The sequence below is a fragment of the Myripristis murdjan genome, chromosome 16, assembly GCF_902150065.1.
Source record: "Myripristis murdjan chromosome 16, fMyrMur1.1, whole genome shotgun sequence".
Taxonomy (NCBI): Eukaryota; Metazoa; Chordata; class Actinopteri; order Holocentriformes; family Holocentridae; genus Myripristis; species Myripristis murdjan.
The window spans coordinates 17,347,115-17,368,714 of record NC_043995.1 but is presented as its reverse complement, the minus strand read 5'-3'; the positions used below and the strand labels follow the sequence as shown (position 1 = coordinate 17,368,714).

General features: G+C 42.1%; 3 protein-coding genes across 8 annotated transcripts in view; 1 reads left to right on the top strand and 2 right to left on the bottom strand.

Annotated features, from left to right (window-relative positions):
• Positions 1 to 935: 935 nt before the first annotated feature.
• On the top strand, positions 936 to 12,483 carry pals2a (protein associated with LIN7 2, MAGUK p55 family member a). 5 transcript variants are annotated; one of them, XM_030071826.1, is made up of 15 exons: positions 937 to 1,155; positions 2,652 to 2,677; positions 3,704 to 3,783; positions 4,343 to 4,468; positions 5,296 to 5,414; positions 7,393 to 7,545; positions 8,339 to 8,488; positions 8,750 to 8,977; positions 9,637 to 9,768; positions 9,960 to 10,056; positions 10,206 to 10,277; positions 10,436 to 10,597; positions 10,692 to 10,894; positions 10,984 to 11,112; positions 11,242 to 11,418. In XM_030071826.1, the coding sequence occupies exons 4-15, from the start codon at positions 4,438 to 4,440 to the stop codon at positions 11,416 to 11,418; spliced, it is 1,653 nt and encodes a 550-aa protein (XP_029927686.1). In that variant the 5' UTR covers positions 937 to 1,155; positions 2,652 to 2,677; positions 3,704 to 3,783; positions 4,343 to 4,437. The 5 variants fall into 5 exon arrangements, with proteins under 5 accessions (XP_029927689.1, XP_029927688.1, XP_029927686.1 ...); XM_030071825.1 differs by lacking the exon at positions 2,652 to 2,677; XM_030071827.1 differs by lacking the exon at positions 2,652 to 2,677 and having other exon boundaries at positions 938 to 1,160; positions 11,242 to 12,483.
• A 1,498-nt stretch (positions 12,484 to 13,981) lies between these two features.
• On the bottom strand, positions 13,982 to 19,159 carry gsdmeb (gasdermin Eb). The gene is made up of 10 exons (XM_030071549.1): positions 18,953 to 19,159; positions 18,272 to 18,489; positions 17,955 to 18,147; positions 17,444 to 17,618; positions 16,913 to 17,033; positions 16,422 to 16,538; positions 15,472 to 15,599; positions 15,155 to 15,344; positions 14,911 to 14,984; positions 13,982 to 14,785 (listed from the first exon to the last, which is right to left on the bottom strand). The coding sequence occupies exons 1-10, from the start codon at positions 19,117 to 19,119 to the stop codon at positions 14,561 to 14,563; spliced, it is 1,608 nt and encodes a 535-aa protein (XP_029927409.1). The 5' UTR covers positions 19,120 to 19,159; the 3' UTR covers positions 13,982 to 14,560.
• A 1,394-nt stretch (positions 19,160 to 20,553) lies between these two features.
• The window catches only part of osbpl3b (oxysterol binding protein-like 3b), a 31,207-nt gene continuing 30,160 nt past the window's right edge, over positions 20,554 to 21,600 (bottom strand). For both annotated transcript variants that reach the window (XM_030073256.1, XM_030073257.1), the window contains one exon: positions 20,554 to 21,468. In XM_030073256.1, coding sequence (XP_029929116.1) covers positions 21,372 to 21,468 — 97 coding nt within the window. In that variant the 3' untranslated portion in view covers positions 20,554 to 21,371. The remainder of the gene's footprint in view (positions 21,469 to 21,600) is intronic.

Below are 21,600 nucleotides of genomic sequence, written 5' to 3'. Positions count from 1 at the left end.
CTTGTATGTTTAATTTGGGGAGGAGGGAGAGGGGTAGAAAGTATGTTGCATTGAGTATGTACCACTGTGCTGCATTTATTCTTTGTTTTGTTTTTTTTTTGTTTGTTTGTTTTTTTTTTTTAATGGTGAGACTCCTGAGATGTGCCATCACCCTGCTTGAAAACAGCTTAACAGTTTAATCCTATCACGTAACCTGGATAACCCAAACGCTAGTCACGTAACACTGAGAATTTGGTTTCACCCTGTTATGGCACCTATCTTTGATTTAAAAAAAAATCATCTTCAAGCTCCTGGTTCTCTCCTCTGGTCTTCAATAAAGGATCTTCTGTGTCAAATGCAACTGGATGGGATGGGACATTGCTTGGTGCTCCATGCTGACCTTCTGAAGGGTACGGATTAACTGTTTACAGCCAGACACAGGTGTCATTCATCTCACAAACATGTACACCACACCTATGGGTGAGGTGTATCAGTCAACCCATGAATCCTTTACCTGGCATGCAACTGAGCTACTCCGCTGATCAGACCACTTTAAAATATCACCCTGAATTATCATCTCTTTATAGTGCTTGGATTTTACAGTTTAGTCCATGTTTGTGATGGTGTAAACAGTGTTCTCCAGAGCCAGGGCCAATTAAACAAATAAACAAAAGGTGGCTAGGTTTTGCGAGATTCTAGCGCCCAAAATCATAAAAGTGAAAGTACATATAAATGTATATAAAAGTAGGATTCTCCCCTTATCTTGTCACCTGCTGCCTGCAGTGCATATTGTACAGTGCCCAATCAAACAGTGCCCTATCCCAGCGTATTTTTATTTATTTATTTATTTATTTATTTAGAGGTAATGTTAGTGGAATACGAGCCTCTTTGTGGCTCGTTTACTTCCTCCGCACAGGCATAAGCGGAAACAAGAAGTTCCCTGTTAATTCAGACAGGCTCTGCTCTTCAGTGTGATTTACAGTGAGTTGTATGGGAGATGCACAGCCTGCAGTGGGCTCGGAGCTTATTGGATGTCTGGTGGTGATTGCTTAAGCGAAGGGGCGCAGGCACTGGAAATGCACCGCTCCTGCGCGAATGATTTACGCTTTTGGATATCCAACAGTTAGAAATTAACGAAGGCTTTAAAGTGCGACCGGAGTATACTGAGGAAACTGGGTAAAGTATGTAGCGGGATAAGTCATTTCATTTGATAGTCAATTCACGTTCATATTCTTGAGTTCATAACCTAAGTTCATCGCTCCTCTTCTTAGCTTGTTACAGTAATGCAATTGAATTACCAGCTAAGGTTAACTCGCCAGCTAGCTGAAGTTAGCCACATGCTGTTATTGATTGGATTTGCAGCTAACGCTAGCTAGCTCGCCGCTCTCATATAACAATTTTTCTAAGAAGAGCAGCACGTAACAAGCGAAATTAGGTATTTGAATCTGTCTGTCTTGCTCAAAGCCACGCATTAGAGTCCAGTAACAGTACGGCCAGCTAAATACGTCTAACCTTAATACACGAAAGTGCATGCTTAGTTGACATAAGCGAGCTAATTTAGCCTGCTAACGCTAAGTTACCTGAACGAGCAGCTAGCTGTGAAGTAGCGTTAGCCAACATCGACCCTCTCGTAGAATCGGTATTAATGAATTTCACGTTAACAGAAGCTTGGCAGTCTGCGGTTACGGCTGCCGTTTGGTTAATTTGAGTTCAGATGTGGTTGTTGTGTGTTAAAGTTAAGTTTATGCCACCGTTGACAAGCTGGTTGTGTTGAGCTTGTTGAAAATGAGCAGATGCAGCCTCACACTGGCTGAAAATGCCTACACGTGCTTCCAGCCCGTTTGACCTGACAGCCAGATCTGCCCTCACTGCGGCTATTAGTACTGATGATACAGACATTATCATTATCAGAGTGGTTAATTTTAGCTGAGCTCGCCTGTTACTCGTTCAAACCCCCCTCTTTGGTTTAAGAAGTGCATATTGAGCAAACTAATCTGACTTGATCACTGTTAAGCGTCGCCTCAGCTCCCATCAGGTCATCTGGCTCCCTGCCTACAGGGTGTCAGCAGCACTCCTGTCTCTGGTGGAAAAACTGTGGTTTTTGATATATAGACTGAGTTTGCCTGGCTCTGTCTTCAGAAACTGTTTGTGCATTTAAACTGAAATGGAGGCCCATTCATTAAGAGCGGCTGCTGACTTATTAGGACTGTAAATTAGGTTTTGGAGACTCAGGACATGACACAGGACAACAGCTCAGTAGCGAAAAAAAGAGGATAGAAATATACTATGTTATATGGTATAGGATGATTTATTTGTCTGTGAAGCCTAAAGTGAGTTTTGATATATTTAAATACTGCAAGTTCACTTCTCTGTTGAACCTGCAGGCATTTGTTGAACCCTAGTTTAGCATAGGGAAGTATAAACTCAGTTCCTGACAGGTTGTTATCAATGTTTTGTAAGAAATACAATCTAGACTTCTTCTCACCTCCCCCCCATCCTGAATTTTTTATTTCCTGCCAAATGTCTGTCATCAGACTATGCCTTATCTTGTCTGTCATCAAACTATGCGTTATCTAAACATTCCCCCAAATCATCAAATGAAATAAAAATGTGATTTGTCGTTCGCTAAGTGTTCGACTGTCTTCATCCTGTCATCTCTCCATCCTACTCAGTATTTGTGCAAAGGTCCATTTGGCAGGTAGGGGAAAGGCAGTGATGATGTTACTCTGGCCCAAAATGTTGGATTAGGTTTCATATTTGGCCATTACACCTAACTGTAGCTCACTTAAAAACATTCTATGCTTGTAAATAGTTGTATGCGTGTAAACAGTTTTTTATGAGATGCTGGGCATAATTACTTTAATGAAATATGTAATGCACATAGCAAGATGCATACATTGCAAATGTACATACTGTAAATAGAGTCAACAGATGTGATCAAACAAACGTGGAACAGATAACATTTAATCTAAGAGAGCACACATTTTCAGTGTTTGTCAGTAAATAACAATATTACATATGCAGCATCGATATAAGGCCACGGTGGTCACTTTTGCATGTCATTGAGACTACAAGCACCTTTTACACTGACATGACAGCATGACCTTTTTCATCAGCATAATTATAATGGATTACCTTTAATTAAGAAGAGGCAGGCTTTGACTTCATACAATCATCAGTTTTTGGATTGGATAACCTTAACATTCTGACTGCTCAAAACCACATGAATTCATGTCTCTGCTGTATAAATGCAAAAATGAGGAGGTTTTGGAAATGTGCAAAAAGGGTTAAGGAGCAGCTGAAAACAGCTGAGATCCAGGGACTGTAGCTTGATCTTCAGATGAATTCAGTGAGGTATAGGCCACCAAAATGGGTCTCCTATGATTAAATTTTTTGTAAAGTTTTCTACTTGGACTTTTGAGTCAGAATAGCACAGTTAATTGCCTGTCATCATACTTTTTCTAAGGTTTATCTGGCCTGCTAGTGTTAATAAACCCACATGTCTCACATGATTGAACTAGCCAATCAGAACTGGTGCGTGATAATACTACTGAATGAATTTGAGCAGTGCTGGCAATGAAGGCGCTCATGCTTTGGGCAACCTTGTCTGCATGAGCTACTTCTAAGCAATATGTGATTTTTTTTAGGCTTTGATTTATGAATAACTGTTTGGTACCATTTCAGAAAGTAACAAATGTGTTTTTATGTTTCTTCTTTTGTCCAGAGGTACCAGATGAGTGCTGTGTAGAAACAGGAGGGGGCTCCGTGTAGGAGTGCTGCACTGGTTTTGAGCGCAATTCGTGGGTGAGTTTCAGAGTTTATTTGTCATGTGTTTTTGCATATCAGAATAATCTACATTTGTTACTATCTTTGTAGACATTGTGTGGTTGAAAGACAGACTACAATGCTGCATTTATGATGTTTGTACAGTCCAGAATTTACAGTGAGTTGAATGGGACTGCCTGTTCTCAAAAGCCCATTATTCTGTTTGTCCACCTACCCACTAAGGCACTGGCTGTGCAGATTTTGCCCCATTCTGTTTGGAGAGCATGTTTGTACAGGGTGTCCCTGCAGGCCTCTCTGTGTGTGGCTGGCACAGCCTTTAGCCAGAAGGAGGGGAAACCATCCTTTGTCAGTTCAATAGCCCTCTTTGTCATTTAAGCCCTCACTGTGTTAACATGCACTTAATGTACCAAGATATAGTCATGTTTTCAGTGCTTATTTATACATCTCCATATCTGCATGTGCTGTACAATAGTATGAATTGTCAGTGTCTTAAGCTTAGGTCACTATAAAGGCAATGTCATGAGAAGAAACAGGCCTATCACCTTCTTATACGCAGTGGGTTTTCTTCTTTCTCCAGCCCTCCAGGCGCTGTGTTGTCTGTAAGTGGGCAGGTGGGCGGCTTTCAACTGTGTTTACAGAGGTTCATCATCTCCAGCTTAAGAATTAGAAAACATGACTGTGGCCAATGCAAAGTCAGGTTCAGGTAAGGCATGGTCATATTTAGACTTTTGGACAGGATCTAGGCTATTTCAGTGTCAATTCAAAATTCTCACAGTTGTGTGCAAAAATGGTATTACTGTTGGGATTGGGCTGTTTTGTGCCCAGAGGCAGTCAGATGGTACCACCTGTGGAACCTCATGTGCGCCTATATGCGCACCTATATGCAAGATCTGTCCCCTCTGTGTCTTTTACTGTCTCTGTCTCTATTTTCCAACTGTCTGACTGAAAAATCATAAAGATAAAAAATAACAACAGTACATGAGTAATTGATTATTTTTTGACCTGTATCTACTCGACTGATTGATCATGCCACTAGTTCTGTATGTCAGTCCATCTATGCCGTACCAGTTAATGTGACTACAGTGTCTGGTTGTGTGTATTCAGTCTTAGTGGGACAATTCATTTGTGACTGTGGGTGCTTGTTGCCATTGCAATGGAAATGAGGGACATTCTCTGTGAATTGGTCCATTGACTGACTGTCCAGTTGTTATTCTTGCCTTGTTAGCTGTTGTCGCGCTCACATTGTTTTTTGTCATCAGAATTTTAATACATCTCATTATTACTGGCACTAAAAATTTGTCCAGCTAATTTTTCAAGCTGATTTAACTTACTGCAGTGTGCAGAATATGTTGTGACTTTTTATTTCTCCATTTAGCTATTTGTGATCAGAGTGCAAGAACAGTATTCAGCATTTTTGTGAAAAGTTCTCTGTGCATTCTCAAAGCAGTAAATATCAAGCTTAATATAAATAAACAGTGTAGTAGTTGGTATTGTATTTGCTGTGTCCTAAATGTGTATTTGCCTCTTCAGCCATGCAGCAGGTGCTGGACAACCTTAAAGACCTTCCCTCAGGCACAGGAGCCAAAGATATTGACCTCATCTTCCTCAGAGGCATCATGGAGAGCCCTATCGTTCGCTCTCTTGCCAAGGTAATACACACACTCCCTCGGGCTCCCTCGCTGCCTGTCTCAGACACACACACACACACACACAGTGTGGTAATCTCATTAGTTGGTAATCAAGCTTGCATAGTTAAGAGGAGATCCAAATGTTGCTTTGAGCTTGATAAATTAAGACATAATAAATATCACATGGCACACACAAAACACAGTCAACCATCAGTGTCCTGGACAGCTGGACTGTGACTTGTGTTCACACTAGTCGTGCAGGTATTCACATTCCCAACACTTGGACCTAAGTGGGTTCACTTAGTTTTCCATAGATGTTCTCCTGGCTTGTTTAAGAGCTGGTTAATGCCCTATTACTGTATATAACATGAACAGTGAAATGCCACTTAAAATAGTTTGTAATGACAAGAAATGGGGTTATAAACATCTGACAGTCTTGCTATAAGCTGTTAAAAGTATAACACTACCCTGCAGGAGCATCTACACCTCTCTTAAACAAATCAAGCAGCTGTCCTTGTCATGAGAAGAGAGGAAGAAATTGTTAGCTTTGCTAAACTGTTGTGGCAGACCTTTTGTGGTCAGCACATAATGACTTGGAACAAATGCATAACATCAACAAACCGTTTGATCTGAGGCTTGATCAGACTTGAATAAGCGTTTCTACTGACAAAGACAAGTTAAAACAGTATGCCATACAGCTTGAAGGTGGAGTCGGTGACTCTGGAGAAAGATTGTTGATATTTGAAATCAACAGCCAGATATCCGGTCCCTCTCACTTGCACTGCCTCCTTTCCCCCATCTCCCCACCCCCTCTCCTTCCTCCTGTCCTGTGCACAAGGATGAATGTCCCCTTTTGCTGATTGGCTGGAATAAGGTTGTGTGGCACAGTTGGAGCCACTGAGTTTGTTCCACATTTACAGGCTCTGTATGAATGGAAGATTTTTTTCAACATTGAACATTGAAAATAATAAGGTTCACTGGGCTTGACACACAAATGTCCTATGAGATTATCCAGTGGAGATGGTGTTCATCAGGTTTGACTTCCATGCCTAGTATGGTTACTATAGTAAAACTGCTACAAAAACGAGCTATTGTCTTTGTCATTTCTTCAAATGAGAACTGAATTGCTGCTTTGGATATTGCATGTGCATCTTAGCCATTGGGTCTGTAGGTAGTTTGTGGTGTGGTTGATCTCTCTTTGTCTGCAGGGTGTATCTCAGTTGTAGAATTTGGTGTATCACCAGTTCACTTAAAAGACTATGGCATATCAGTGGGGTCTTGCCCCCATAATTTGATGTATTTCTGGTTAAAACAGGATGTTATGGTGGGATGTAATGCAGGCAGGAAGTGTTCAAAATTGGGCGAGTGGGACTAGAACAAAAAACTGAAAGGCTGGTTGTATATTTTGTTTACTTTGTGAAACAATTCACTGTGAAATACTATGCACAAAATAACTGTCACGATTTCCCGATTCTGAAGAATGAATAAATTCCTGCTACTCAGACTGCAGTCACAGCGCCTAAGGAAAAAGGACAAAAGAACAAAAAAAGTAGAGCACATACATCCAGTCAGACACTCCAGTGCTGCACAGTTTAAGCAGTAATAACTGTTAAAAATGTAGGGTCAGTGTGCACCTGCATTTTTGACTATTATGGCCTTAGGAAAAGGAGACCAGTTTTTGGTAAGATGGGACTGGTTGGAGATTTGGTTGGTTCAGAAATCTGTGATTGTATTATTTATGCATACTGGTACTATAGGAAGTATGCACTGTTTTTTCAGACGGTAAAAGTAATATGATTTTAATAAAAAAATTCTATAAAACAAAGCAAACAGTATTTTTGGCATTCATCAGTTAATATGGAGAATTAGCAAGCAAAGCGAAAAGGTCAATTTCACTGTGAATTTAAGCGAGCATTACATAAATAACTAATGGATTGGCAAGTTTCAAGCCAACAGGCTGATGACATGATTTGTGTTTCGGTGTGATTTGTGTGTCAAGGCCCATGAGCGTCTTGAGGAAGTTAAGTTGCAGGCAGTCCGTGATAACAATGTCCAGCTGGTCACAGAGATCCTCGACTCCCTCAGCATCGTTGCAGAAAAAGATGGTACGGCTGCGGAGCTCGCCAAAATCCTTCGGGAACCTCACTTTCAGGTAAAGTATGCCGTGTTCCTCTTTTACACTCGCATGCTATTATTACTTGGGACGAATAGACCAGAGACTTGAAGAGTGAATTGTCTGACTTGAGTTCTAATCGTGCTGAATGGATGTCAGAGCTTTTTACACTAACCATCCCCTAATTTTTTCTGAAGTGCTTGTCAGGCTGCTCTACTTGCCCTGCCTCCCTGTCACCCGCTCTGCCCTTGTTATACTCTCCTTCCGTCACAGGCAATGGCTATAGAGGGGGGTTGGGCATGATGGGCGGGAGGTGGTGGTTATTTTTCTTGGCCAATGGCAGGTTGAGCTATGCGGGTAAAGTGAGGGGGCGAAGACACTGTCCCCTAGTGTTTCAGTAAATGCTCAGATTGGCTGATGCATTTTGCAATCTCAGACCAATGCTAAATCTATTTTCTGGCTGCTCTGGTAAGAGGCTGTTTTTTCTTCTCTATTTATCAGATTAATCTTTAGTCTGTGTAAACATTAAGATCTCTTTGGATACGTCCGTGCTTGAGGAATGTACATTCAACAATGTGAAGAGGTGATTATTCTTTACCTCACTATGGTAATTTATCAAATTGGTGTTGCATTGCAGCTCTCTGGTATTTCTTAGTCCTGTATGTCAGTGTTTGAGCCGCATACTCCTTGATGTTATTTTTGTCAGTCAGCAAAAGATATTTGACATTTGTTCCAAGATATTATGTGAGTACAGAGATTGCTCTTTGCATCTTAAACTGAGCTTGTTTCATCTTTGTATTTCTTTCCCTCCCTCTTTTTTTTTCTCCCTCAGTCTTTGATCGAGGCTCATGACAAAGTGGCTGCTAAATGCTTCGAGGTGCCCCACACTGCAGCGCACAGCAATGCCTTGTTGACTAGTTCGCTCATGCCCGCTGATGCAGTCAGGATGATTGGCATCCAGAAGAAAGCTGGGGAACCACTGGTGAGTCAGTCAGGCACTGATGCCAACCACTGCTACTCGGAGGGAACATGTCACACTCCCTGTAACTTGCTTGCTAACTCTAACTGCTTTATATATGTACCGTTTTACTGACCATCTGTCAGAAAAGGATAGCTCTGTTGCTAAATTGTTGGGAAATGCCTTCTGTCACAACAACTAGATAGATAGATCCATGAATTGCTCCTCCCCTCTGATTTATGAAGTGTGGATGTAGGCATTTGTAACCCTCCTTCTTGCTTTCAGGGGGTGACGTTCCGGGTTGAGCGGGGAGAGCTGGTGATTGCACGGATCCTTCATGGCAGCTCGATTGACAGGCAGGGCATGCTGCACACAGGAGACATAATCCGGGAGGTGAACGGTCGTGAGGTTGGGAGCAACCCCCATGAACTCCAGGAGCTACTGAGGGACTGCAATGGAAGCATCACACTCAAAGTCCTTCCTAGCTACAGAGACAGGCCAGCAACTCCACAGGTGAGGGAGAAAGAGGCAAGGTTTGTAGAGATTTCTGTCTAGAGGAAAACACAAACCCTGTAAGACTAGAAAACCTGATTTTGATTAATACTTCATGCAGATTTTTCTACATACCACCGTGAATCTCAACTGAAGTCTTTGTCACATGTGTTCATGCATCTGTTGATGTGTATGCATGTGTGCCACATGCATCAAAGTTGTCCAGGGGTCGTACCTGTCAGGGTTTTGGGTGAGGGTTGCTTGACCTGGTACTCTCAGAATGCCAGTGGTCTGAAACTGAGCCCAGCAAGTGCCTATTAATAACACTCAGCAGACTATCTATGACATGAACAAGCATGAGGAGGACCAGAAGGAGGTGGAGTGGGGGAGGAGAACACCTCAGGCATTCCTACACTTCACCCTATTCACAGGCCCCCGGGAACACCCCCTCTCTTTACTGTACAGAAACACAGCAGCTGACACTGAGGAGTATGAAGGGTTATGTCAGACACTGACCTTTGTTACAGGGAGGGATTAAATAACCCATTCTACTGTTTGACTATCTCTATGTTGAGTTTGAGTCTGAATATAAGTGTGAATATAAGCATGAAATCAAAAAATGGTTAAAAATCTATATTTAAATCTAAATTTTGTATCTTGTTCAAACCCTAAATATGCAGGTTTACCTGAAGCCACACTTCAACTATAATCCGACCACAGACAACTTGATCCCCTGTAAGGAGGCAGGCCTGGCCTTCTCTAAGGGTGACATCCTTCATGTAGTCAACAAGGAAGACCCCAACTGGTGGCAGGTGAGTAGATACATATTGGCTGAGCAATGATGAAATATGACCTGTTAAACTAATGCTACGTGACTGATTGGGAGGGAAATGTGATTATTGACTACTAGGAGAAGGAAGGCATTTGCAACATATCTATGTGGGTTATCCTGGCTCTTGCAGTCATGCATCAGTCAAATGTAGTCATCCTGGTTTCCTTGTAGGCATGCAAAGTCGTTGGTGGAGCCACTGGCCTGATTCCCAGTCAGTTCTTGGAGGAGAAGAGGAAAGCATTTGTGAGGAGAGACTGGGATACCTCTGGTAAAGTTCTTTTGATTTATAACCACACAATAAACGTGTAGACTTGCACAAATCAAAATTCACCTAAAGTTCATTTATCCAAGATAACCAGGAAATGCTTGCCTTTAGCACCTCCATGTGGTGTAATGACACTGTTCTGTTTCTCTCAGGCATGCTCTGTGGGACTATAAGTGCAAAGAAAAAGAAGAAGAAAATGATGTACCTCACTGCAAAGAATGCAGGTGTGTATTTTTGGTATATAATTTTATATTTTATATATTTGGTTATAATTTTCTCACACTGACCAAGAGATTTCATCAACATTTTACTGTGTTGAAGTTTGAGTTCAGATTGGAAAATAAGCTAATCATCCAGCCTTTCTGTACACTGCCTTGACCAGAATTTGACCGTTGCGAGCTGCAGATCTATGAGGAGGTGGCCAGGATGCCGCCATTCCAGAGGAAAACGCTGGTTCTGATTGGAGCACAGGGAGTGGGCAGGCGGAGCCTGAAGAACAGACTCATTGTCATCAACCCTCTACGATATGGAACCACTGTCCCCTGTGAGTATGTAAGGCACTTACATTAGCTTTCACTCCTACATTTTCTGTCAGGCTAGTCTCTTACTTTTTACTGTTCCTTACTTTGTGCCTCCAGTCACCTCACGGCGTCCAAGGGAGGAGGAGAGGGACGGCCAGTCCTATTGTTTTGTGACACGAGCAGAGATGGAAAAGGACATCAAGGACAGCCGTTACCTGGAGCATGGCGAGTACGATGGTAACCTTTATGGCACCAAGATCGACTCCATCCATGAAGTGGTGGAGACGGGCCGCACCTGCATCCTGGATGTCAACCCTCAGGTTAGTCACAAACACACACTGCCAGGATGGTACAAATGACACTCTCTGAGCTGATTGATGGTTATTGCACTAATGTGTTTTGTGCGCAGGCCCTCAAAGTGTTGAAAACTGCTGAGTTTATGCCATTTGTGGTGTTTATTGCTGCTCCTGAACTGGACACATTAAGAGCTATGCACAAAGCTGTGGTGGATGCTGGACTTACCACCAAACTGCTCACAGTGAGTTCAGAGTTCCTAAATATGTTTAGATTGTGATTAGCTTGGATGGACATTCTGGAAGTCTGGTTGTGTTTTGTAAATAGCCATGACCGTCATTATCCTAACATACAGCGTATCTCTCTGTTACAGGAGCACGATCTGAAGAAGACTGTAGATGAGAGTGCCAGAATCCGCCGGGCTTACAGCCACTACTTTGACCTGACCATTGTCAATGACAATCTGGACAAAGCCTTTGACAAGCTGCAGGAGGCAGTGGAGCGGCTAACTGTAGAGCCCCAGTGGGTTCCAGTCAGCTGGGTCTACTGATACTCTGCCCCCTACTGGAGAGACACCGCTGTCCGAGCTGCTAGGCCTGGGAAGGGAGGGGACCACCCATAGGGCTGGGAGATGAACACTGTACTACACACAAAGAAGAGTGTTGGACATTAGCCCTGTGTGAATTTGGCTCTCACACCAAGATGCATCAGTCACCTTGCTCTGAGTCGCTAGATACCCTTCTGCACACTATGCAACACACAGGAAGTGTACTTATTTATTGGCAATTTTTTTTTTTTTTTTTTTTTCGGTGAACCATGTTTCTATACAAATTTATTTGGGAAAAATTACTGACCATTTTGTGAGGATGTTTTAAAAAGTTTTCATGCCATTGTCATTGACCATTATTTTAAATTTCACATCAGTATGTAAGATAGGTAAAACGTATTTATTCAGGAAAGATGATGAGGGCTTGCTTTATGAAAGGAGAATACCTCAGTTTTACAGTTTACAGTGCATATGCCTCCATTACTTCATCTCATTTTGTCACTACAAGTTTATCATTCATGTAGAATAATGTGTCATGTTTTCTTATAAAAAAAAAAAAAAAAGTCCCACTTTTGTCCTTTAACGTTTCAGTTGTGCACTGGCGTGTTATTCTCAAGTTGAACCGTGAACCAACGAGGGCAAAAAATGGAAATGCCCACATTACAGATACAACACTAACCTTCATCAGGTTATGCCAGTTGTCTGTGTTGTTGTCACAGGAAGACAATACTGTTGTTTCCACAACATTTCTGTCTTTCTTGAGCACAACAGATTACATTAATTATATCAGTTGTCATCAAAATTTAGGTCAGTATTTAATGTAAGTAAATGTTTATGACTGTTAGCCCAGTCTATGGTGCTGTGTTTATGTTTGTTCGGGAGAAAGAAAAACCTTCCACAGGACTCTTAACAGGGTACTGCATCTCAGTGAACCATCCCATTTGATGTGATATTACTGAAACTTAACTGTTTTTAAGTAAAGGCCATATTTACTTATAAAAGTATATTTTACAGTATTTGAGAAAAGATGTATTTTCAAATGTTGAATAAATAACTGGTGTTTTCTAATGCCTGGCCTTGTTTTCACTTTATGCCATGGGCAAAATTACTCTCACATGCACAAGCACATGATAGACTCATAAATCAAAGTGATACATCCTTTTAAGCCATTAAATAGATTTTGCAAAAATTAAGGCCTTAAATGGCATTCAAAGCATTAAATTCGATGTCGAGGGGCATTAAAAAATTAAATACACTTGATCGATTAATTGGCTATTGTTTACGGCCGGTGCACAAAGTCACAACACTGGATGCTTGGTGGTATGCAACGTGCTGTGAGCGTGCTCATGCTGTGGCGAAACAGCGAGGGAATATTAGCAAATGTCAGAAAAATGGGAAAATGCAAGTTTCAGCAGAAGTGGTTGGAGGAGGAATTATTCAGAACCTGATTAAAGCCCGTTGACGGTAAACCCGGAGAGGCATTTTGCAGCGTGTGCAAAAAGATCTTCAAACTTTGCACGGTGGGCGTCAATGCGGTGAAATCACACATTCTGTCAGATAGTCACAAGTTGGTGATTAAAGTCAGGCGGCAGTTAACTGTGCCGAATTTATTTACCGTGACCAGCAACGCAACTTCTGTCGCCACCACAACTGCAGCTGCTGCCGCTACCACCACACCTGCTGCTACCACCACACCTGCTGCTTCCACCACAGTGACCGCCTTCAGCAACAGGGGGGAAGACCAGCGACCTGTATTTGGCTTTTTAGTTCCGTTTGCACTGAACTTCATGCAAACAAGTTACAGCCTTTTCAGGTTAGAGTTAGTTTTTCACATCATTCTTCAGGCTGGTTTTGTTATTTTTGAAATGTGCAAATAAAATCTGAGACTGTAAACCGTCTTGTGAGCCATTTCTAAATCAGTGCAGAGTGACAGTTAATGGAAATTAACTGTCACCCATATATATAACTGTATCTGCAGTTGGACATGGGCATTAAATTTGTTTAAAGTGGCATTAAAAAGGGCATCACAAAGCATTAAATTAGATTTGCTGATACCTGCAGAAACCCTGAGCATGTGTAAAGGAAAATAAACCTTAGGATAAAAAGATGAAAGGATAAGGATAAAATCTCAAATATTTGCAACAAATATTTGACATTTAAATAGACATAAAACTTACCAGTGGAAAAACTGTTGCATGACAAAAACTAAGACAGAATGAATAGTGGCAAAGAATGTACAGTATGTGGGGTAAGATAATCTGTTACGCAACATAAAAGAATGTCACTATTTATTTCAATAGTATGGACGCCCAGGGATATCATGGTAGACAAATAAAAAGCCTGATTAATCTATCTGAAATCCATTGCCCCATGCAGTTCACTTAACCAATCTTTTAGTTTTGGTAATTTCTCAGTTTACTGAACTACCACTTCTCTAAATTTACCATACTATAATATCATATGTCAAGTAAATCTTTCACAGAATTTATAATCTACTCCCTGAGAGTTGTGTTCCCATGTGTACGGACTGTGTGCATGAGACAGAGAAGAGGCGGAGGTCCAAATATCAAATGAGAAAGTTACAAAAACATTTTACTGTCGATTACACAATGACAAAACATTTATTATTCGGCACATTACTCTCTGTGATAACATGACTGTGTGAGCGTGTGAGCTGGTCAGAGCCAGAGGCCTAATTGTCACTGCAGTGTGCAACTAGACATGAAAATGGCTATAACTCTGCAGTCCAGCTTCATGGAATGGGTCAGAAGAAATTTGATTCTGTAATATTATACAACTAGTAGTAGAATTGCGCTCTAATAAATTTAACAATTGTGGAATTTATACATTGATGCTGATGCCACCAACAGGCACTGAATTACTTTAAATTCAAGGGAATGTCCCTTGAATTTGATGGACAGAGATTGTGCAAGTGTGGTCACAAAGTAGCATTTTTAAGATTGTCCTACAGTCAAATGCAATGCTACTGGAGAACAATAACAATAAAAATAAGTCGAGGGAAAACACTGATATTACAACGGAGAAGAACTGCTTCACACTGAGTGTGGTCAGATTTGCGATATTTCTGCGAGATGTTCATACCGTCCATAACAAATAAAGATGTCTTCACAGTTCATGCCCGTGGTCAAACACTGTGAGCCAGTGAAGCAAGGCCTCTGATGGCGATACACAGGATGAGAGGAAGGTCTCCTGGCTGGTGGTTTATCTCCATCTTCACAGCGTCCCCATCTCTCTTCAGGGTCACGTTACAGGAGGCAAACAGGTGTTGAGTCTTTTCAAAGCCCTCTGTCAGTGGAGCCAAACCTGAAGTGCTCAGAGGTGTCTCTCCACCTCCTGCCACACACTGCACCTGGGATGGGTTTGAGAAGATGGAAACACAAGGTCACACAAACCCCTGCGATGCACAGATTGAAATAAAGCTCACACATTATGTAAGCTGCAGTATTCAGCCTTGTAGGAACAGCCTGTACCAACCAGTAACTCCAGGGCTTGCAAGACTGTGGGAGTGGAGTGCATTCGCAAGACAGCAAGACAATCGTCTGTCATTTCTGAAAGACAAATACAATGTGAAAACAGAACTCAGGGAGCTGAGGTTTTCAAGGTATTCTGCGACTCCACACACTTCTAAAATCCTGTAAAAAAGACAACTGAGGGTATTTTATAGACTTATGAGTCAAAGGAAAGTTTTGCTAAGCTGCACAGAACGCAGCTCCCTCACCGTCCAAGGCACTGATGATGAGGTGAAAGGCTCTGACGACGGAGGTGGACTGGTCTGACAAAGCTGTCTGAGCGTGCTCCACTTGACCAGACAGCTCCAAGAGGTCCAGCACGGCCTGGATGTTCTGTCTTTGAGACTCCGTCCTGACCTCCCCCAGGGCAGGATGCTTGCCGAGGCACATCAGCTCCATCTGAGAGAGCAAGAGGAGCCGGAAATTGAAACCTGATAACACACACAAGTCCATAAAACTAACTTGACCGTATCGTAGCCGTGCCTCTGCAGTGGCACGGCCTCAGTAAACCCGCTCTCATACTCACCACATTCTCCAGAGCACAGAAAGCCTCTCTGTCCTGCGTGGCTGTCATGAGGTGCTGGAGCAGAGAGGAGCGCGTGGAGGCAGGAAGAGCTGACAGAAGATGGAAATGGCAACTCAGCTGGTCCAGCTCTGTTGATGGACAAATAAAATAGAAAATGGGCAAACTTGATCATTCATTTCCAAGGACAAAATGGTTGGTGTGTGCATGGCACGTTATTATGGACAAACTGGGTGGAGACAACACAAGGCGTGTATTAATACTACACATTAAAACACTTCAGGAAACCCAAATATAAAGTAAACTAAGTGAAATGCACTAAAAAAAATGAACTGAAACAAAAATGAGTCTTAATTCTTTTCCATTTTTGGTATTCTATTTATTCTGTTTCTATTTTCTGTTTTGGTACTCTATCTAGAGTGTCCCCTACTCCTAAATAGACCAGGATCAACTGTTAATACTGTAGCAATACATTATTGATGCATTGATCACTGGTGTGACATTTAAAAATTTTCTGTCAGCATGTGTCCAAAACAGTTCCAACAAACTTTCCTCAAAAACACTGAAACTATAAAACCACCTTTAAACACTTAAAACTTCACTGAACCTGGGCAATAATGCAAACAAATTAAAAGGAACTGAATTTGAATAGGAATCAAATATGAAAAAAACGACTAAAACCTAAAGTAAGCTGCACAGTATGGACTGACAATAAAGAGTCTTGGCTTAAAGAGAGCTAATAAGGTCAAAGCAGTTGTTTACTGGTGGTTATCATGCCATACTGATAAGAGAGAACATGACCGCCGATCTCCTGAGACCCTTTGTGACTTGAAAACAGCATGCATTTCTGAACACGTCATCAAGTGGAGCAACCTCCTGCAGTCACATGTTTACAGCCTGCAGACAGGAGGGCAGAGGGGGAGAACGGCGCCGGTACTCTCGTATTCATTTACCTCGTCTTAGGCAGCTCTGTTCAGCAGCACGCACAGGAGCACCTGAGGAGCTCAGTAATCCTTTCAAAAGCCCATCCACTTCAAAGCCCCCTCGCGTGTCCGACATCAGACACAGCTCTGTGGAGGATGCAGCATGTTATATTCTTATTTTAGAGTTCAAAGGGCTGGCAAAAGGCGGCTCAGCAGGCCAACTGTACAAACAAGAAATGAGAAAATGAGCTTCCTGGATGTTGAGAAAAAAAGAGTTTTAATAAAATGTGTGTAACTAGTATCTGAAGATGCACATTTTGGGTTCAACTATCTAGTTACACATGTGCAGTTCTTTTGCAACTCTTTTTCTCAGCATCTGGGAGGCTCATTTTCTCCCTTCTGGTTTGTATATATATATATATTTTTTTAAGTTGTATAACATAGCCAGTTGTGTAGTTTATGTAAGAGAGACGATCTTATAATACAGCATCCACTCATAGTTAATAAACTCTCTTTCTCACCAAAGTGTCCACTGAGTTTGACCTCTAGCTCAATGAGGCCAAAGGCCACCACAGTTTGAGGGGGGATCTCCATGGTAACGTTACTGTCTTTGCTCAAGCTTCCATTCTCCTTCAGTGACACCTGCAGAAAAACAAGCCGTCAGCTGCAACCAGACACAAAACATACCAGCAAAGCCAAGCCTCAATCAACCTGAGACACCAGAGGCTTAAATTTCAGTGTTTTAAAGGATGAATAAATGATGTTAACATGGTTAAGACAGCTGAGGGAAAGGAAAGTGTGCATACTGGAAAACATAACGATAATAACAATGATATATATACTGGGATAAGAGTATCAGAAAATAGAAGTTCCTTAAATGAAGGAAAGAAAGAAGGAATGACTAAGTACAGCATATGGGAAGTGATCTGCATGGGCTTCTTCTGATGTGAAAGCTTGAGTAGCCATAGCGCCAGGCGAATTACACTTTTGAAAAATGATGAAAATGAAGAGCATTTGCGAGTGAGAGTGGCAGATTCCCATAGTGCTACCACCTTGGTGCTCTTGGGCCCACAGAGGCTCAGCAGTCCTCCACACTGTCCGCCCTGCTGCACCTCCTCTATGACCGAGCTGGGCTGGGTTGTCACAATGCGCTCCTTCACCACCCCGAACGACTGCCTGTGTTTCTCTTTGGTTTGCTGGATCAGACAGTGGGACATGTCAAGGACCCTGCAAGACACAAACAAGCTGGTTGAGGTCATTCTCTGGGAGTAGTGGAAAAGTTAAAGTAGGTTATAACTGTGAAATAAAAAGTGCACTGCAACTTTGAAATATATATACAGAAAGGGAATGCGGTGAAAATGTAAAAAGCGACACCAAAACAGCTACTTGTTGAAAGTGTTAATATTCGACCAAGTCGCTGGTTGTGTGTCCTGTGCAACTTTATGGTTGAGCAAAGATCACTCATGAGTCTTGTGCTCATTTCACTGCTCATCTTTCATTTCCACCATATAACATCCACATCATAACGCAGGGGGCATGTGGAGGTGCAAGCGGACAGCTGACCTGTCTTTGGAGTCTCGCAGCAGCTTCTGCACATCCAGCTCCTGTTTCTTCAAAGTGCCAAAGGACGACTTGAGTTTGGTCGTGTCTTTGCCCTCAAAGTTCAGACTGGAATGGGCCAAATTGGCATCAATGTTTCCTTGAATGTTGTCACCAAAAGTCCCATCGTACTTGATGAAGTCTGTCTCTATGACCGCTGTGGGCAGTGATAAATCAGTGTTATTTGATCACAACTCAAGAGTAAGAATAAATATCAAACAATAAAGACCAACAAATATGCAACAAATAACAAACCTATACGTATGTGACAGAGCTCTTACTTGGCTTTATGGGTGTATCTCCTGTCAGCAAGTCATTGAGGGTAAAATCAGTAGGAAGATACTTGGGCTTCTGCCAGAACCAGAAGCGTTTGCGTTTGACCACCAGTGACAGGAGAGCGACGCTGTCATTCAGACTGGACACGGGGATCAGGAACCCGTCATGATCCACTTCCTCCACGAAGTTCCTCGTAGCGGTGACAAACATCTCTGAGGGCGACCTGCGAGCACAACAGGTAGATAATGCAAAATCTGCGACAGACGCTTGTGGGCGCACAGCTTTAGTAAAGCAGAGAGCCCGGAAGTGATGGCACGCTCCTTCTCTACATCTTGCGTAAAATTGAGGTTAAGGGAGCAGGACGCCGCCCACGTGGGTTCACTCAGAGCAAACAGACCGAAACAACAACAACATGAAGCGCGATGTCTGCAGGCCACTTACCGCTGTGCCTCTGCTCTATTATTACCAACTATGTCAAAGGACATCACACTTAAATAAAATGATCTATGACCTAATTTCTGCACGTGTAAATTGAGTAGACTACACACTGGTGATCTTGTTAACCCGGTTTATCTGTCTGAGGTTGTTGTGATTGATCGAACTCGAATGTTCCTCTTCCTCTACTTGTTTTACAGGTGAAATCTCGCGTCATGAGGGAAATAAATGCAAATGCATCGTGTTACCACCTCCTCGAAGTCCTCGATGCACACCAAAAACTCTTTCTGGGCTGATCCGGGCTGGACAGTCTCGGCGGGACAGTGTGTACAGACTGCCGGGAGGAGCGAGTAGACCGCCCGGACAAAGGAAACGAGACGCCCCGCCCTCTACAGAGGCAGCAAAGGCTGTCACACATACACAACACACATACACATACAGAAAAAAATCAGACATCTCAGTGTCACGATTAGACGCCGAGAGGCCTGTGGCTGTCAGCAGCTGCTCCACATGTCCTCACGTCATCTTCCCGCATTTATTTAAACAGGAGTCGTTGGCTGAGGCAGGGATTTTCAAACTTCCTCATGTGATCATGACAACCAAGCCTGCTTAATAAAGCCAGGACCCTATTTGAGATGATTTTTGCCTTGGGAATCCAGATAAGAAAAGATTGTTTGGTTTGTATGAAATATTGTTTTGATGTCATACTTCAAAGTCGAGGAGGTATAATCATGTAAAGCAATAAGCCATTCAGTTTTTGTTGTAACAGTGTCAAATTAATTGAATTATAGTGAAAACACAATGTTCCTCGTTTTTCTGAGGACCCCATGGAAGCCCTCAAGTACCACTGGTGGTCCCTGGACCCCACTTTGCAAGGAAAAATACTTTAACTGTTAAGTGACTAATTCACAATAGAAAAAAAAAAAAAAAAAAAAAAAACAGCTATAGGCTACAGGTGATTTAATTGACTGCAGTAGTGACTTGGACAGTTCTCTTCTTTTATGAGTTTCCCAAACAACATGAGACAGCAAACAGAAAATTAACAAACTCCTCTGTGCAGAGTTCACAAAAAGCAAACACTCTGAACCTCAGAAAGCTGGTATGGCAGGGTTGCAATTTGGAAAATGCTTGTCCAAGACCACCATGCACAAATAGTAATTTCATGGTATGAGGACACAACCTGCACCCTGAACAGAAGCAAATTATATGTATGGACTGATGGGTTCTTTCATCCTTTTTCTCACACCCAGACCGGTTTATGTCCGGAGAAGCCAAATGATTCTGTCAGTCCACATCTGTTGCCAGCTGTTTAACATGGTGGATCGGAGATGGTGTGGCCAGCCATCTGAGATACATCAATTCAGATGATTGCTCAGCATGATAATGTGAACAGCAGATGTCTTCCATTTCCCTTCCAATCCTCAGATGTAAACAGAATTTACCTAAAATTGCCAGTTGCAAAGTGTAAAGTTGAAATGGATGGTTCCCCTTCTACACACAGCTCACAACTTGTGTTATTGCATTGCATGGAGGAATGGAGCTGCTCTGAAGGCAAAAGGTGGACTTACTTCTTACTGAAATTCATATATTCAGTAATTCATTTATTTGCTCCAATCATGGCAATGCAAAAGCTCAGTTATGGCTAAGTCTTTAAATTATTTTGTCCTCCCCAGTTGGTGCACATAGCCAAAATATCAGATTGTCAATAAAGTGCATGCTGGAGCCCTGACAAGTCATCATCTGAAGAAAATAACAATAAAGTGTCCAGTGTAAGGCCATTACTGTAAAGACTGTGCACATGCAGTAATAAATCAGCCCACAAACAGACTGTGTTAGAGATTTTATTGGAGCTCACGGAGCAAAGGCTTGCCCACTTAGGTCCCATGGCTGAGTCTCCGAGCAGACAGCTGAGCAATGGAAAAAGTGAAGTGTGACTTGATTTGGAATTTCCTTCTGTTACTCACAGTTGAGCATTCACTCATACAGTCTGAGCAAAAAGCAGTCATAATTACTGTTGTGAGAAAAACAAACAAAAATACAAAACCAGAAAACAAAGGCAGGATTCAGTAAGGATTTCAAGGTCATTTGAACAATTCTAGTTGTTCTTGACTCCTTAATAAAACATACATTTTTAACATCTAAATAACAGATGCACCAAAAATAAATTCATTAAATGATAGAAGATGAACCAGTAAGGCATCAGACAGGTGCAGAATAAATACTGGATGCGTACACTAGGCTAGTTCACCTCAGAGGTAGAGAATGTCCATGTAAAGGTGACGGCTAAAGTGACCATACAGATTAAGCTTAACAAACAAAAGGATTCTTCTTTTAATCTGCAGAACTCCTTAGTTGTGTTTTGTACTGTAAGTAAATTTTCTATGGTCAGTTTCATCGGTACAGTGCAACATAACAGGTGGAAAACTGGGCAAAACCTGCCTCAATGTATAAATGTATGGGACATTCTAATAATTTGCTTGCATAAAAATGTTTACACAACATAGCTAAGCAGTTGCTATTAAGGCAATACGTTTCGATAAACTGCAATAACAAAGACAATCAGTAATGAATGTGGAATGACGTATGGCAGGGCTGTCAGGCATCACCAGAACCAGCCTGGGTCACAGTAGAAACAGCAGGTCCAAATGTGTGTGATCTGCAGCTCAGGGATCACCACAGCACGGGGCAGTCTACCCGGGCGAAGCCAGGGTCCTTCCGCAGCTCCCAGTAAGTGTTCTTGCTAACCCAAGTATCGTCCTTTGACTTCCTGAGGAGACAAAACAATACCAAACGGTAATGAATACTATGAGAGCAGGGCAAGTGTGATGATGAAATTCACAGGCCAACTGTTGTGTTACAAGCAGCGTATAGCACTGCTAGGGCCCAAGATGTATTTGCT

Coding starts and splice junctions, on each gene's coding strand:
- pals2a (XM_030071827.1), top strand. CDS start 4,438: ATGACTGTGGCCAATGCAAAGTCAGGTTCAG. Junction 5,415..7,392: donor TCGTTCGCTCTCTTGCCAAG/GTAATACACACA, acceptor TTGTGTGTCAAG/GCCCATGAGCGTCTTGAGGA. Junction 8,978..9,636: donor ACAGGCCAGCAACTCCACAG/GTGAGGGAGAAA, acceptor CTAAATATGCAG/GTTTACCTGAAGCCACACTT.
- gsdmeb (XM_030071549.1), bottom strand. CDS start 19,119: ATGTGTGACAGCCTTTGCTGCCTCTGTAGAGGGCGGGGCGTCTCGTTT. Junction 16,539..16,912: donor CAAACTCAGTGGACACTTTG/GTGAGAAAGAGA, acceptor CATCCTCCACAG/AGCTGTGTCTGATGTCGGAC. Junction 15,600..16,421: donor ACAGAGCTGCCTAAGACGAG/GTAAATGAATAC, acceptor GTCCATCAACAG/AGCTGGACCAGCTGAGTTGC.